Genomic DNA, 17,955 nt, shown 5'->3' with positions numbered 1-17,955 from the left:
CATGTCTTCAGATCCACACAGACGTGGGGAGAACATGCAAACTTTGCACAGAAGAGGTGAAATCGAACCCAGATTATTAGATAGTTATTGTAGCTGTGAGACAGCAGTGCTAACCACCACACCATCATGCTGCCTGTAGCAAAGATATTTTTTACGATGTTGAACTGTGTCTGTTTAAATTTGTAGATAAACGTGATAAAACTCAGCCCTGCTGAAGACTGGTACATTAACATTTACAAATAACATTTGTCCATGGAACAATGAAAAACTGTACAAGTAGAGAGCCTGAGGGTGAACAAAAACACCAAATATCTACTATTTCAATCTCCACACAGCAAGAGGCCTGGTGGAATCGAACCTAGACCTTTTGGTGTCATTCTAGCTGTGAGGCAGCACTGCTAACCATCACGCCACCATGCTCATTAACCCGGTATCAACTAGATTTTTAGCGGGTGCAAAACCTGATGATATTAAGTTGAACTCAAACACATAAATACAATAAGATAGACCATCAAAAAGTACAGTCTACTCAGCATTAACAAGTAATGTTGCGAAATGACAGATATTTAAGTAATATGAACTCAGTTTATTTCAGCAGGAGCTGTTGAATGGACTTAAAAACACAATTACAATAAAAAAAGGGCATGAAACAGTTCAGCTTACTCAGAATTAACAAGTAATGTTCACATACTAGGCAATTTTAAGTAATATGAACTGAATATTTTTAAGCCAAATCAAAATCTGGGTTTACAGTGTATCCTGATATGACAGTATCTTTAGATGTGGCTGTTACTAAAAGAGAAAATGTCATGTCCTGGGCCTTTTGCCCAGCGTTTTGAGTGTAGTTCTTATTTCCTGAGTCTGTCTTCCCAGTATGTTTGATTCTTGTTCCCCGCGTCCCTGTCTTCCCCTGTATTTAGGTCTGCGTCTCTGTCCTGAGTCTGTGTGCCAGTTCCCCATGTTGAGTCATCATGTACCTTGGTTTGTTTCTTCCTGTGTTATTTTGGCAGTCTAGTTTTCCCTGTGCTTTGTGTTTAGCTTTGCTTCCCCTGTGTAATTAGTTTCATTTGCCTCACCTGTTGTTCCCTGCTGTTTTCTCTTGCCCTGATTACCCAGTGTGTATTTAAGCCCTCAGTTTCCATCTGTTCTTTGTCGCGTCGTTGATGTTTTGTGCCTGCGTGTTCCTGTGCTCCCTGTGTCTTCCCTTAGTCTCCCTTCTAAAGGTTTTTGTATTCGTTTCCCCCCTACCTAAATAAATACCTTTTACGTTATGCCAACCTCTGCAGTCCTGCGTTTTTGCCCTTCCTCACCTGTTTCCTCCCTGGTCATGACAGAAAACAAGCAAAATACCTTCTTAATATTTTTGGCAATATATGATTTGAAACTTAAATCTTATTTTTCATTCTTTATGTTACACATCATGAAGTTAATCTGTACTACACAATTACAATAGAAGTAATCTTGTATGGAGCAAAGTTTGACCTCTTTGACAGCTCACAGACGCATCATTGGAATGTCTCTTTAACTTTCTCTTTAACTCTGAGGGAGGGAGAGGATCCAGTTAGAATTTTCTTCAAGCTTTAAATAATACTGACAGACACCTTAATACTACTGGGGGTAGTATTAAGGTACTACTGGAGGTTAAAGAAAAATACATTAATGTATAGTATACCAGGCCAAAGTGCAGGGCAGGTCTGATCTCATAGCTGAGAAGAAAACGGTAAAAAAAAAAAAAAAAAAAATCATTTGCTCACATTTATGTATTGATGTGAGCCATTTAAAAAAAAAACACATTACTTCAGTTTCGCTGGATCTGCTTGTCTATGTAAAAACAACTCAACCACTTTGTTTATGTATAAACGGTAAGCAGCCATGCCTGATACGCCTGCATGAGGCAGAGTTGATGACACATGGAGAAAAAATCACAACACACCAGTGGCTCTTCTTTCACTCTCTCTCTCTGCTTACACACCACTCTGCATTCCTGTCTCTCTCCCCTCACCCCCAACCAGTCACGGCAGATAGCTGCCCCTCCCTGAGCCTGGTTCTGCTGGAGGTTTCTTCCTGTTAAAAGGGAGTTTTTTCCTTCCCACTGCCACCAAGTGCTGCTCATAGGGGGTCATTTGGACTGTTAGGTTTTCTCTGTATTATTGTCAGGTCTTTGCCTTACAGTATAAAGCACTCTGAGGCAACTTCGAGCTTCTTAACAGCTCGGGCTTTCTTCATGCAAACAAATGATACTCATAGCCGACCACATAGAAGGCAGATTCTGTTATTAAGATCCTGTCTTTGCTTCTCTGGTTTCCCCCCAATGTGTGTGCACTCCATTATCAGTATGTCATCAGAAATGAACCTGCTAAAATCTTAATTATTGGTACCTACATTTAGCTATCCACAACACCCCAAAATCTACACAGTTCACTACAGAAGTGGAGTCTTCATAGCAGTGCCAGGTTGGAGTAGTTCTAGGCTGTCACCACCACAGACAAGCTCCCCTGACCATCCAGCTGTGCCCCCCTCCATGCAGGATATAAGAAATAAAATTAATTAAAAACATCCTGTCTCAGAGTTATATTGAAAAACTAGTCCATACATAGGTTTAAAGTCTTCCAGGTCATGGTAGTTGCTGAAGACTGAAAAAAGATGACTGGACTTCTTTCTTGAAGTTTCTTGATGATGTTTCACCTCATCTGAAAGGCTTCTTCAGTTCTAAAACAAATGGTGGAGGTCCCCAGCCTTTGAGATACCATTTAAAACTGTCTTTTTGCTAAGTTGTCTGCAATGTGTAGACACACAAAAAATGAGATCCATCAGAAACTATGGTTTCTTTTGACCAATCCCACATAGTGAAACAACCAGTAGAAGTTCGACCAAATTGCACTCTTGAAGTTTTCTCCAGTGAATTATCAAAAACCAGAAACTTTTTTCTTTTAAAGCTTCTTTCTTGTAATCTGCAGTTAGTGCAGTTTTGCTACTGAAACAATGATGCCTTTGATGCTCAAAGTCATGCTCAACAAATTAAGATATTGCTGTTAGATTGTGATGTTGTGAGTGGGTGTGAAATGGATTTGGTTGCAGCTGTTAACAGAGCTCTTTGTGTTTTTCAGCCCTGAAAATTTCATATTCACAATATTATTCAAAAAGGCTGGGGGGGGGGGGGGGGGGGGGGGGGCAAATCAATCTATCCTTATGTACTTTGAGAACTGAAAACATATTTACAGCATGAAGGTCAAATTTAGCAGAGCTTCATGAAGTATGCTAAATTTATTGTACCAGTTAGGTGGGAGGCACTGATTGCTTTTTCATAAAATGGCATTAAGTGATATTATTTCTATACTTGTCATTTGATCCTTTTCACTCACCATTGTAACGTGTACAAATAATGGGCGCTCTTTGGTGCTTATTAAAGCTCTGGTTGTCTGGTTTCCTCTGCTCTTTGATCAAGTTTCAACATGTCAGGATGTTCTAACACCAAAAACTAGATTAATTTTCTCTGCTTGCTGCCCACACACACCTCTCCTTCAGTTCGCACTGTTGTGATACTTTGACATTAGTTGTGTGGGGTCCCCAAATTCTTTCAATTAATTTCTTTTTCCAGAAAAAAAAAAAAAAATAAACATGCTGAGACTCTAGAAGTCTTAAGCTAGGTGAAAGTACATTCTTTGTATCAACACACATGCACACACACACACCCTTCTAGCTTGTATCTGCCTACCTCCAGTGGTCTATAGCAAGTGTGCAAGCCACCAAAGTCCAGCCTATATACGCTGAGCAGCGGCTCCAGGACCTGAGCCAGTCTCCTCCACATCCCTTTCATTTAGTAAATTTATGTAGTCCACCAATAATTATTGGTATTTTAAGCATAAGTATTTTGTTCCAGATCGTCTTCTTACTGCTGTTTGTATATTTGAGTGAGGGTTTAAATACCAGCAAAGCAGGTTGTGTTTACAGTCAACCAGACCTGATTAGCCTGGTGGGGCTTTATTTAAACGTTATTTATATAAGAAGTTGATGTGTGGCAGCAACAACCTTACAAGTTAAAGGGGGAAAAAAAGTCAAATAAAATATTTGTCAAACAGTTGAAATTAATAGAAAACAGACCACTGAAACACACTGAAATTTATACCACATATTGAAAAAAACGCATCTGCCTGGTTGGTCTTCACATGTGCTGAAGTTTTTTTCTTCACCTAATGATTTGTTCAAATATAAGACCTTTTGATAAATGGTGTAGTCGCACTCCTATAAGTGCCTGACATTGAGGATTCTGCCCCGCTTCTCTGACTGCTCCTGCCACTCCTCGATTCTGACAAACCCGATAGGCTGGACCTCAAAGAGAGGTCAGAATTCAATCCTGATCTTGATCCTAAATCTGCCTGTGGCGAGGTGGTCCGCCCCGTCTTCAACAATCGCCCTGACTTGGCTGTGCGTCTGGAACTTGAAGAAATGCTAGAGAAATCAGAGCCCTCCGACTCAAATGACATGTCAGAGACAGAGGACAGTTTGGTCTTGGAGGTGATCTCTGACACTGTGGACAGAGCTGTGGTGGACTTGTTTTGCTTTGGGTCTGGCAGTTCCTGCACGTTGATCACCCTAAAGAAGGAGACACACATTATTGTTGAACATAACAAAGCTGCTTTAAAACAAAAATTCATGTATGGCTGTAGCCACAGCTTTTACAATACCCCTTAACATGCTTAATATTTAATGGGTCAGCCAGCTGCTTTTTCCAAACATGAGCGCAGCTCCAGAGTCCCGCCATGTGCTTTTTGGTTAGTTGATTGGTTTGACAGATCACAGCTTCATCTGCACTAAAATATCTCAACAACTATTCAGCTGAGCATCATAAAGTTCGGAGTAGCCATCGTGAGCCCAAAGCTTTAATTAGTCTAATGCTTTATGTTCAGATATGTGCAAAATTAAGAATTTTATATTTGCTGTCACCTTGCAGTGCATACATTATACAAATATATATACAAATCTGGTTGTAAATAAAAACAGAATGCAATGATTTGGAAAGCTCATAAACAACAGCATGAGCTGAACTGGCCTGCCTGCAGTCCAGACCGTTCACTTACTGGAAACATCTAATGGACTAGTTCTTATATAGCACTTTTCTACTCTGTTTGAGCACTCAAAGCGCTTATACAACACATTTACATTTACCCATTCACACCCATTCATACAAGCACTTCCATGAGTATCTAAGCTAAGTGCTTTTATTATCTAACATTCACACACATTCACACTCCAACATTTGCGATGGAGAGCAACTTGGGGTTCAGTATCTTGCCCAAGGATACTTTGGCATGCAGCCCGAAGCAGCCAGGAGTCGAACCACCGACCTTACGATCAGTAGGTGACCTGCTCTACCTCCTGAGCTGTGTATCATGAAGCAAAAAATAGACCCAGTGCTGTTGAGCAGCTAGAATCCTGTATCAGACAGGAATGGGACAGCATTCCTCTCCCAAAAGTCCAGCTTGAGTCACTCCACGGGATTCTGGAATTAACTGTGTAAGTGGATCATGAAGACCTCTAAACTGTCTACATTAAAGGGGCGGGTCTGACTTTGTAGCTAACTGTTAGCCACTGAGCATGTGCTTTCATATCACAAATAATCCTACATTCTGAAAGACAGTATGAAGATGACTGACAAAATAGATGTTTTTTATTCACTATGATCCAAAATTAGTGACTGAGCCCATTAACTTGCCAGCACAGTGTTTACAGAGGTCAAGACAGAAAGCTTCTATAGGACTGCAAGTTTTTTTGCAACCACAGTTATCACCATCTGGTGGTCGTCAGATAAAACGCAGATTTAAGACACTTCTGCACTGGCTTCATTTTTCTGACCTGGAGGCTATGTCCATCTTTTATACTGTCTATGGTCTGAACTCACATTTTCTGTCCTCCACAGAGCGGTGTACACACCGACCACAGATAGAAGGCACCACCAGTCATATGAAAGGCCGAACCCACCAAGCCGAGAAACACAGGGGTGCCGAGGTCAAACCTGTTAGTGGCAAACCAGGAAGAGGCTGAGCTCAGTATTTGAAGATTTCAGTTGTCTTTAAGGCAAGAAAACAAAAGTTTGTTCTCTGTAAGCCTGGATACTTACTGGAGTCCAGTGGGGCCAGGGTCAACATGTATTGCTGAGACATTCTGTGCATAGACACCGTACCCAGATGTGGACAGCACTCCTGAATGTAAATCATGTTGAGAAGTAGGGTTAAAAAGTTACACTAGTAGCTATGTGCACTGATGACTACAAACACAAATTACAAACCCAATTCCAAAACAGCTGGGACACTATAATCTAGTTAATGACATGATACCAATTAACCTAATTAGTTGCAAAATGTTTTTCCAGTACACTTGTTTTTCCAGCCTTTTGATTGTTTGTTTGTTTGTTTGTTTAATCAGAATCTGCATTCATGGGGTCCTACACACTTAAACCAACATCCACATCCCATCACCATAAAACAAGCCGGTTCTACTTATACAGATACAAATTTCATAGAGAGAACATAAAACTTCTTTATAAAAGGGCACCAAAAGAAACAGTAATTAAAAAAACAATAACCAACGTCTGCATTACTCATTCCTACAATAAAATAATCATTTTAAGAAACGTTACTTATCCTCCAGTAACATTTATGTTTGATTCTGTTACTGCATGTCTCATTTACAAGATCAGGGTTATAAACATTTAATGTTTTCTCTGTTATAATGTCAATAAAATATGGATTTATGAGGTTTGCAAATCATTGCATTCTGTTCATATTGACATTTTACCCAACTTTTTGGTAATTGGTGTTGCACAATTAGGCCTAGTTAATGGGAGTCAAACCCTGTCCAAGACGCCTGTGCTCTAGTGTTGGTGGGTAAAATTTTAGTGTTTTATTGGTAAGTTATTTAGCACTAATTAGTGGGTATTTGTGTGTTAAACCCATAAAGTATAAGGATGCTGTTACTGGCCGGTCTTGCTGCCATTAGGTGATAACATAGCAGTTCATCTTTTTCACAAGTGGAAGCTTTAAAACCAGGAGTTGGATTTGTGAACCTGAGGCTACATCTGTCTTTTTTGTACTGTCTCTAATATCTATGTACCCAACACAAGGAAGGAGACCTCCACTTACAACAGTAGCAAGATTATAAAAAAGAAAAAATTGTTGATGGCTTTCAAAGTTTTCTTTATTTTTTCAATCCAGACCCCTAATCCTCCTGCACAAAGTTCATGGTAAAGCTTGATGAACCCTTCTATTCAATTCATCCATCCATCCTCTTATCCTGTACAGGGTTGCAGTGGGGGTGGAGCCTATCCCACCTGACACAGAGTAGGAGGCAGGGTACACCCTGTACAGGTTCCCAGCCTGTCGTAGGGCAAACACAGAGAGACAGACAACAATTCACCCCTATGGGCAATTTAGAGTGACCAGTTAACCTAACCCCAGTAACTGCATGTCTTTGGACTGTGGGAGGAAACCCACACAGACATGGGGTGAACATGCAAACTCCACACATAGAGGCCCGGGCCAAGGTGGAATTGAGCCCAAACCTTCCAGATGTCATTTTTGCTTTGAGGCAGTAGTGCTAACCACCGCACCACCATGCTGTGCTATTCAAGTCAATTCAATTCATTTCAGTTTTATTTATATAGCACCATACTACCCTCATACTTGCCCTCGAGCTGTGCATAGTGATCAAAACAATGAAAGGTGGCAGAAATGAGCTTCCTCTGTAGGGTGCCAGAGCACAGTGAGGTGCTCAGTTGTTCAGAAGGATGGAGGAGTAGTAGTAGCTCAGAGTAGAGCTCCTTTATAATAAAAGGAGCTACACTGTAAAAAAAAAATTGTAATTTGACAAAATGTTTTCCCCATAAGTTTTACAGAACTTTCCTGTTATTTTTAAATGTTTGCAATATAAAAAAACATTGAATTAACATGTCTAATGTGAAATAATGTGAAAAACATTTACCCATGACTGATCATGATTTTTAGATTATGGAATTATAATTTTTATTATTTATTATTTTTTTTATTATTCCATCCATCCATCCATCCATCCATCTTCTTCTTATTGTTATTATTTGGGGCTGGGCTGTGAGGGCAGCAGTCTAAGCAGAGAAACCCAGACCCTCCTCTCCCCAGCCACCTCCTCCAGCTTACCCGGAGGAACATATAGACAATCCCAGGCCAGCAGAGAGATATAATCTCTCCCGTGTGTCCTGGGTCTAGCCCTGGTAGGACATGCCTGGAACACCTCATCTAAAAGGTCCCCAGGAGGCATCCTAGTCAGATGCCCAAACCACCTCAACTGGCTCCTTTTGATGTGGAGGAGCAGCAGCTCTACTCTGAGGCCCTCACAAATGGCTGCACTCCTCACCCTGTCTCTAAGGGAGAAGCCAGCCACCCTTCGAAGGAAGCGCATTTCCCATCGCTTGTATCTGGGATCTTGTTCTTTCGGTCACTACCCAAATCTCATGACTGTAGATGTGGGTAGGGACATAGATCAACCGGTAAATCAACAGCTTCACTTTCATCCTCAGCTCTCTCTTCACCACAACAGACTGGCACAGCATCTGCATTGCTGCAGTTCAGAGTGGCTGTAGACGAGGTCACCTACCAATCAGAGGGATGAAAGTTTGATCCCTGGCTGCATCGGTCTGTGGGATTATTTCCTTTTTCTTTCTTTTTTTTAAGAACAAAAAATTTCTATTTTATTATAGCATTTTTCTGGCACCCGAGCAGCTGGAATATTTCTGGATTTTTACAGATTTTTTTTAACAGTGTAGTTGAGGTGGTTAGGGTTTCTAACTACGATGGCTTTTGTTAGAATTTAGAGAATCTGACCAGCTCTTATTGTGACTGCTGCACAAATACTTCACCTAGAAACCTTCCTGACTACCTGAGAGGCAAGTTGGCGTAGCTTTGAGTTTGGCACCCATAAAATGCATGAATTACAAATGAACTACCTAATGTAGTTCATTTGTTTTTAAACATTCAGCACAGTCGAGTTACATTATAATACAGTAGTATCAGCAGGACGGTGCGGATTTCTTGCCACAGCAAAGCACAATGCTAACAGCCTCCTTAGATGTCCATAAAGATGATGCAAAACATGTTACTTGATTAGCAGCATCTACAAAGTACTGCTAAGGCTGATGGGACTGTCATTAGTTTTTAAGGTGCTTGGTCATAAAATGTTATAAAATAATTTTTCTCAGTTAAAATAAATATTTAATTGCTTTACTTGGTCAAATGTTAGGCCAGGGGATATTTTGCATTCAATACTGCAGAATGGTGTCTTTAATCAAATATCTAATTTTTATTTGTTATGACTTTTCAGTAAAATTTTATTTATATAATAGCATGTCACTCTAGTAATATCAGCTAGAGTCTTTTAAGAACTGAATTTAAGAAAAATGTATTGTTGAGTGGCTTTTCAGTATGTAGTAAATGACCAAATTTATTTTTCTGCGTAATTCTTTGTCAAACAGAGATGTTTAAAAAAATTTTTTAAATTGCATTAAGTTACTGTACAGGATTTCAAAATTAAATTCCATTCATCCAGTCAATTCTGCTAACACATGGACACAATGAAGCAGCAATATCAAAGAGCAGACAATGAGCAGAGCTTATAGAAGTATAAATTAAATAGAAACCATCCCATCTAAAATAATGATAAGTTTGTATCCACCCCAATGATTTTCCCGTCATTACCACTGACGATGTGGCACCATCCTCCGGTGTAGATCTTCCTGTACTTTGATGGTTCTTTTCCCCCGATGTAGGTGCACTCCATTCCCAATAGACTAAGTACAAACCCCAGCACACCGAGGGAAAGCGCTGACATCAACAAGGCTCGCACGATTTGGACATTGCCTAGAGTCACAATGAAAGACGGACAAAGATTTAAATAAGCATTCTGGATTTGCGAGAGAGTAAATACAATTTGACTATTAAGTATGTCAACATACCGTCCACGGACCAGAGTACAGGAAAATCACGACAGTTGCTGACAGCGGTCGAGTCTGTAAAACAGGATCTCCACAGGCTGGTCCAGTGCCAGGCCACCTTGATGATGGCCGAACCTCCCATACCCCCAACAGAGGCAATCTTCCAGCCCTCCATTGCCAAAGTGCAGGCCACGAAGATCCAGCCCAGTACCGTCATCAGGAAGCCCCAGATCTGGACAACTCGGATTTTCATCTTAGGGCCTCTCTGCGAGTCGTTTCCTGTTAAGAATTCTGACCTAAAAACTGTAATTTACATAATCTTTTATTGCAAATCATCAGTTTGTTGATTTTCTTTCTTTTTTTCTGTCTTGCGATGGCAGTCTGTCATTCAAGGAGGCCTCAGTATCAGGTTTTAATCCAAACTCAGATGCCAGAGTGGAAGCTCTTCTCAGAGAGAGGAAAAGACGAGTGAACCTCATGGAAAAGAAAAGTGTGTAGTGTTGTTTTCCAGGCATTTCTCTGTGTATACATGTGTGTGTGAGAGAAAACAGTCAGGCAGGTTCTCATGGGCCTGAGAGTGCTTACCTTAGCATGTATCTCAAATTACTGCAGACATATTGCCCCTGTCAGATAATTCTGGCTTTATTGCACGGGATGATATTATAGTTTTCTTCATTTATTTCTCATTCATAATTAACACTGGTTATTAATTTTGTGATTGCAGGCATTTTGAACACCCCCCCCCCCAAAAAAAAAATAATAATAATATGGCTAAATAGCCTGGAAAAAAAAAAAAAACTTTACAAAATTTAAACTAAGGAACTGAAATAATTACCAAATTAAAAGGGGTGTTTTGTCTTCTGCATATTCCACAACTGCTGGACTATCTGTCTTTACAAAGCTCCTTTTTGAGACACAAGACGTTTTACAGTGTTTTCACAGAGTGCGACGTCCTGCCATCCATCTCTTTGCTTGCTCTTGTCTAATTCAGGGTTGTCCCAGCTGTTATGGGGGTGAGGGGTGGGGTACTCCATGGACAGATCCCCTGTCAATCATATGTAGTCCTTATAAATAAGTGAAAACATTGTGAAAAGGCTGATGTAATACTCCTTTAAACTGATGACAATCTGGACCACGTAAGTTGAAATAATCACACTTTATAGGCTATGACATCCTTCTTTTTCAAATAAAAGTATAATATCACATTGCTTGATATTTGAAGAAAACAGTGAATATTTATTCATTGGTGACCTTTGCATGTTCCATGAAATATGTAATAAAGAGGCTTGAAGCGCTGTTCTCAATTTTGCCTTGGGCATTTAAGCTGCTGGTTATTAGTAATTTTGACAGGACCTCACTGTGCTGTGGCTCCCATAATTACAGCATAGAGTCTTTGTGCTGTTCTAATTAGACTTAAATCTAAGGTAATGAGAGTTCTGGGGAGTGATGAATGCTCTTTTGGCGGAGATGAAAAAGCTCTTTTTTGTTCCAAAGTCAACTAGGCTTATGACAAAGTTATTGGTAATGTGATAAGGAGATACTGGAGGGTTGGGGAGCCTTAATTATTTTGGCAAAGGTGACTTAAATTAGCTTCAATTAGTATATCATTAAGGAAATGGTCCATCTGCTCTCTTAACAGTTCAGTGGGCACTGCTACATGTTATGAAGTCTCCTCTAACGTGTCAGCAATTAAATGTGCATGAATACCGCTCTCTGGTGGTGTGATATCAACGGGAGTGATGACACGGTATCTTCATTCATGCTCATTTTGCTACAGCAGTATGCCATCAGGAGTCGTCCAACAGGTCAGCAGTTCCCAGCCTTTGTTGATTGTGTGCCCTCAAGAGCCCCTCTTCTTGGAGGACCTCATTAGGTCTGAGGCCTAAGGATGCAACTCTTACAATTCATGTATTAGCCAAGCTTTCATTACTTTCTGCTTGTCTTTATATGACGTTTCCAGGCATGTACAGAAATGTGCTTTCCTTTGTTTCCTAAAATTTAAAGGATATTTCCCAGGAAATCACTCCAAAAACCAAACAAAACTTCTTGTAGGAGAAGTTTTAGTTCAGACTGTGGAAAAAACAAAACAAAACAAAACGAAAAAGGAACACAAATTTTAAAAAAAAATCCCTAAACTGTAACAACTCTGCTAGTACATTGGTTTATGACCCACAAAATGAATTGCATCAGTTACATTTTATGTTAAATGCTTCTTAGAAAGGTCAGCATGCTAACGCAGTGGCAAGCATTCTAAAAAGTATAATAATGTTAATATGTTAAGATTGTTGCTGCACCTGATCTTACGATACTGACATGAACACTGAGATCAAAGCCCCTCACAGACAGACACATTGATTGTCTTTTTCCTTTACCTGATATTAGTCAGCATTGGCTTAATTCAGCGTCAGGACAATCACTTAACATTAATTTAAAAAGGATTAGTTATTGTTATACAACAAATTAAACAAGTTCATAAGAGTGAAACATCTTAAAACAGTTTATCATCTTTGAAACATTCTCTTTTGCTTAGCTTTAGCATTTCTTTTATTAGAACATTAAAAAGCAGCACTGAGGTTTGGCACGTCAGACTGGCAGTGGCAAAGATCCATCATTTGGTTTCTTCCAGAATAGCTTATGATGTGTCAAATAATAAGTTGTAACTATGCAAAAATAAAGCTACTGTAAATTATCTATCTGTGTTAACAAGCAGTTGAACAGATGTCCCTAACAAAGTGCCTGATGAGTGTAAACTGAACTATGCAAGGCAGTAAACTATGCAGGCAGTATTTCAAACTGTAACTGTGTTGCTCACTTTAGTTTTTACTTATTTCCTGTCCTGGAAATCACTTGACTGGAAAGTTCATCTTATATTTACCAAAGAAACCATTTGTGCTGGTTGCCCCCAGTGTGGCGTTTATGTATGTTTTAACATTCAATATCTTGGTAATTTAGATGTAGGATGCAAGTTGAGCAACTTTAGAATAGTCTAGAAATGTGTGAAAGAAAGTTGAGGAAATGATTTTTGAAATGACACATCCAGTGGTCTTAAATGACCGAGAAAACTACACAGACATTCAGGATACAATTGTCTCTATTGAGATATGTAGTTGTAACAAATCAGATTTTGGTTTAGCCAAAGCTTTTGCTAGCTGTTAATATTTTTGAAGGTTCCCTTTTTTTTTCTTTTTTTTTTTAAGAGACTTCAAGCTAAAATGGGTGTAGGGCTTTAGCGCTGCTAACCTTTCAGACATTCAACAACACAAAGCCAGCCTTCTGCAGAGCCATAGACACCTGACACTTTTTTATAGATGCAAAGCAGTGGGAAGCACATGGCATTTGCTCTCTGCCAGCTGGTTCAAGTTTTTACCCTCTGGGCCAAGAGGTTTTGCGTAACATAGCCTGGGGTTCCTATTGATAATAATTCCTAGGTGGAGATGGATGGCTGATAGGAGGGGAAACCTCCGGTTGGGCCTCCAGAGCTACAAATCCATCTCTGGGGTCAGATGTGACCTAGTTACCCTTGGAGGTCAGACTGCTCTAGACTAGAAAGGCCCTTATTCAACTCCTCATTTGGTTTGAGAGATGTTAACTTTGAACTCAGGACAACTACACATCTACAAAGCAAAGCAATTACCCACAAGAAAAAGCCATCATTTGGTTTCTTCCACAATAGCTTATGGTGTGTCAAATAATAAGTTGTAAATATGCGAAGATAAAGCTACTGTAAATTATGCAACTTTTAGTAAAAAAATGCTTTTAAAAAAATGCACGTTTATAACAAGCAGTATACAAAGCCTTTGTATTCATATAGTGAGCTGCAGCAGTAGGTTCACTCATGGTACAATTATATGACATCATTTATTTTTAATGCCAAACATGCAAGAAAAAAAGGTTTTACTATCCACTGGCTTCTGATTTGAGGCTTATGAAGCATGAAATTTAATTTGTGTCTATGTGCAAGAGGCACTAAAAGCCAGCTTATCGAAGGTGACCAGAGACTTTGAATATCACGTGGTGTCAAATCAAATTTCGTTCTCTCAGTGCTTATCTTTGATGGACGAATTACTGACAGAAACCAGGCAGCCATATTTAAAGAGGAATCTGAACACTTCAAGTCAATAAAATGTGTAAACTGTCACCCAAAGTAGCCACACTTCCTTCTTACTGCAGACACAGGTAAGTTCATTCCAGTGAATGCCGTCCTTAATGATGAAATATTATTGACATGGTGAATTCCCAAATTAACAAAATGTAACGAGAGTCTAGTTTCACACATAGGCGTTTCTTCCAAACTGCCTCGATGGCTCCCGTGTTTCCTTGTTCAGGCTCTGGGCCGGCTTACTGGCCTTGTTGCGTGTTGTCACAAAAGATGCAGCTCCACTGTAGGAGTATTCAGCTCTGCAAAAAAATCAAAACAGCCAATAAATGAATCATAAACAAAAATACAGACCACAATCTGTGTTTCAAACAAACCCTCTCTCTCATTTCTTATCCTGTTAGAGTTCTTGCTCATTCCATCCATCCATCCATCCATCCATCTTCCAATTAAAGGAATGGGGGGTGGGGTGGCTGTCATAGGACAAGAGGCAGGGTACACCCTGGATGTCTCTGGTCTATTGCAGGGCTAATCATGAATACAGCTTTCAGCTTTCTGGCTGTAAAAGACATCTCAAGTGCTGCAGCCCAACAGTCTTCAACCACATCTGTGAACTAAGTCACCAACAAATGCTCACATCATAATGGCAATGCTGCATGCTGATGTTTGTCATTAGTTTTGAATGTATTTGAATATAATCCAAAGTAACTGTTAACTTATCACTTGAGGACATTTACTAAAGATTGCACGGCTCCCTTCAGAGCGAAAAATCAATTTTTAGGGCCACTGACCACATATGGAGAGTTTCACAAGAGTTTAAGGGTAACAAAAGTCACTAAATTTCTGTGGACCATGGGCACCCTCAGGATTTTATGATGACACAGGGCTCTCCAGTGGAAATCATGAATATAAAGACGTGGTACCCTTCCGTTAAAGAAAATAAAACTCACAAAAGTCACTGAAATCACTTGATTTCACTGATTGCCTCAAAAGGTTGTGCAACAAAATATTAAGTTAAGGGTACCGTCGTTTTTGTTCCAGGCCAGTTTCATTAGTTTGTTTTTTAAAATAATTCTGTTGATCCATAATTCAAAAGCAATGCCAGATTTTCATGAGCTAATTTTCACTGAATGTTTATTTGTTATTCCTTTTGTCAGTTTTAATTTATTTCAGTGACCTTTGTGGCTTTTACTTTCTTTAACAGAAAGATACCAACAATTTTGACTATGTCTGTATGTCCAAAAAAAAAAAAAAAAAAATGTGAGATCCATCCAATAGTTAAGATAGTTTACCCAAAACTATAAATATCAAATGTCTCTGATTACACAGAAGGAAAACTGACTGGGATTACCAGATACATCCAGATTTATCCTGTAGAAATCATGAATACAACTGGTGAGATTCCCAGATATTTATGGTTCAGATATTTAGCTCCAAACCATAAATGCCAACTCCACAATAAAACCTGGTGCCATTGCTGGCATCCCTCTGTGCTATTCACTGTATTCACAATATACAGTGAGAACAGTCTGAGCAGCCTGATTGTTACAAAAAAAGAAGAAGAAAAACCAGGATGTTTAAAAAAACAACAACAAAAAAGAAAAAGTCTGGTTTTCTTTGCCCATCTCATGTAACACTTCTCAGTAGCTGCCCTCAGTCAAGGTGACTTTAACTTCTAAAAGCTCCTTCTTACACAACCGCAACAAAGGAAACATTCAGCTGGAGTAACTAATCAAAATAACATGCTAACAATTTCCCATGTAGGTTCAGCAATTATGCAGCAAGATGCTGAGAGAGATTACTGGATGTTTTCGACTGGATTCGTCTCTCTGTTGCAATTAAAGTAATTACTTAAATTGCCCGATTGAGTTAGTGGCTCAAATGCATCTAAATCAGATTTGCACTAAGCCCTTGTTGTTCATGTGAGATCCCGCTGTTAGCATTCAGTGTATCTACAAAATCGAGCAACCTGCCTGATACTGAAGCCTTCAGACAGGCTGAGGCAGAAGATAAGTCCTCCTAAGATACACAGCACAGATCCAGCCCAGCCGATGAAGAGGGCAGCTCCCAGCTCAAACCTGCAGGGGAAAAAAAAAAAGAGATAAAAACTGATATACATCTATATATTTCTGACTGGACTTTGTTTAATATGATTGTGCCTTTGAGCCATATTAAAAGAATCCCCCTTTTACTTCTGGGCAACAAACAGGGGGTCAAAGAAGTCAGTTGTGATCCTGCGAGCATATATGGAGCACGCTGTCATGCAGCAGAGACCTGTGGACAGAAACAAGCTGATAACTACTTCATATCAAGGGCGACTGAGTTTATGTTTTTAGGTCAAGAGGAATTAATTCCACAATAATATCAAAAATGCAGTGCAACTTATTTTCTGTTAAATGCAGACATATTACAGAGGATGTTGTGGTTTTTACCGCTAAGAATAAAGTGGAAGCCCGACAGGACAGTCAGACGAGCCTTAGTGGTCTTCGAGCCTCCTATTTTTGTGCACTTCATTCCCACCAAGGCGAGAGCGGCACCAAAGAAACCCAGACACACAGCAGCGATCATCAAACCCCGACACACCTGGATGTAGGCTGGAAGAATGAAGCAGAGCTTTAGAGGAACTGCTCCTTCAAATGAAAGTGAATAACAGGTAATGGGAAGCAACACGTGACCTCTTTCTTAGATCGCATCAATTGGACACATTAGGAGGTCATACAGCATAAGTCTAGCTCAGCTCCTCTTTAGCTTTAAATGTAGTGGTTGTTTTTGGCCTGAAGCCAGAGTCAGAGAAGGAAATATCAAGTCCCAAATGTTTTTCTTTTTTTTTTTGCAGAAAGGAGGTCATTCAGCTAAAAACAACAAGTGCATCTGTCAGATGGATGTTCACAGATGCATGGTTCATCAGACACACGTGTAAGAAGAGATTTATTTCTGTGTCTGCTCACTGATGGCAGAAATATCATCATGTCCTGTGACAGCAACAACAGCAATTACAACAAACTCACCATCCAGAGCCAGCATTGATGGGAAGTCCTTGCAGTTGGACACACCAGTGGAATCAGTCACACATGTTTTCCACAGATTTGACCAGAAGGTGGCCGTGGTGATGACCGTCCCGTCCACAGAGGATACCTTCCAGTAGTCTGTCGGCAGAGTGGACGACACCAAGATCCACCCTGAGATGGTCAGGAGAAAAGCAGTGATCTCTGTTGCCATGTTGCCCATTTTCCCTGGACTGGGAGAGGGAAACGTTCTCTCCCTCAAAGGTGGGAGGGTCGGTTCGGGACAGGTGCGTCAGTGCTGGCAGTTCAGCAGAATTTTGTTTCTGCCTCAACTGCTCAGCCTGCATCCAAGCATCATTCAAATACACATCATTCTCTGATGCACGATCCGTAGCCACGTATGGTATGGGGGCTGGTATGGACACACAAGCCATCACTCCACACAACGTGCATAGAGTTTGCAAGGGGATCTGCAGGGGAAGGAAGTCTTTAATTGAAAGGATCTGAAAAGGCAAGATGAGGAACACAGATAGAAGGGATTAGATGCAGGACAGAAAAAAAAGAAAAGAAAGTGGGTTTGGAGGTCTTTGTCATTTCAGCTAAGTCCACAAGATAGAGATTTTTGGTCACAATCCTGTTAATCATCCAGTATTTCATATTCTGTTGAATGCAGCTTTCTTATTTCTTATCTTAAATGTGTGCAGTTTCAACAGTGTCTCAGTTTTTTCATATTATGAACAAATACTGCTGTAGTAAATCAAAGAAGCCCATCAGCGCAGCTCAGTGGAGTTACACGTTAAGAAATAAAAGGCACAACGTTACAGAGAAAGCACTGGCAGGAAAGATGCTGTAAAAATGCTGCAAAGAAACAGAAAAAATTATATTTAACATTGAAA

General features: G+C 39.9%; 2 protein-coding genes across 2 annotated transcripts; both read right to left on the bottom strand.

Annotated features, from left to right (window-relative positions):
• Nucleotides 1-4,082: 4,082 nt before the first annotated feature.
• cldn10e (claudin 10e) lies at nucleotides 4,083-10,211 on the bottom strand. The gene is made up of 5 exons (XM_030755675.1): nucleotides 9,980-10,211; nucleotides 9,723-9,884; nucleotides 6,119-6,200; nucleotides 5,900-6,013; nucleotides 4,083-4,593 (listed from the first exon to the last, which is right to left on the bottom strand). The coding sequence occupies exons 1-5, from the start codon at nucleotides 10,209-10,211 to the stop codon at nucleotides 4,203-4,205; spliced, it is 981 nt and encodes a 326-aa protein (XP_030611535.1). The 3' UTR covers nucleotides 4,083-4,202.
• A 3,622-nt stretch (nucleotides 10,212-13,833) lies between these two features.
• On the bottom strand, nucleotides 13,834-17,572 carry cldn10a (claudin 10a). The gene is made up of 5 exons (XM_030752039.1): nucleotides 17,063-17,572; nucleotides 16,487-16,648; nucleotides 16,247-16,328; nucleotides 16,028-16,132; nucleotides 13,834-14,356 (listed from the first exon to the last, which is right to left on the bottom strand). The coding sequence occupies exons 1-5, from the start codon at nucleotides 17,280-17,282 to the stop codon at nucleotides 14,227-14,229; spliced, it is 699 nt and encodes a 232-aa protein (XP_030607899.1). The 5' UTR covers nucleotides 17,283-17,572; the 3' UTR covers nucleotides 13,834-14,226.
• Nucleotides 17,573-17,955: the final 383 nt, after the last annotated feature.

This window comes from Archocentrus centrarchus, chromosome 2 (genome assembly GCF_007364275.1).
Source record: "Archocentrus centrarchus isolate MPI-CPG fArcCen1 chromosome 2, fArcCen1, whole genome shotgun sequence".
NCBI lineage: Eukaryota > Metazoa > Chordata > Actinopteri > Cichliformes > Cichlidae > Archocentrus > Archocentrus centrarchus.
This window is presented reverse-complemented; position numbering and strand designations above follow the sequence as displayed.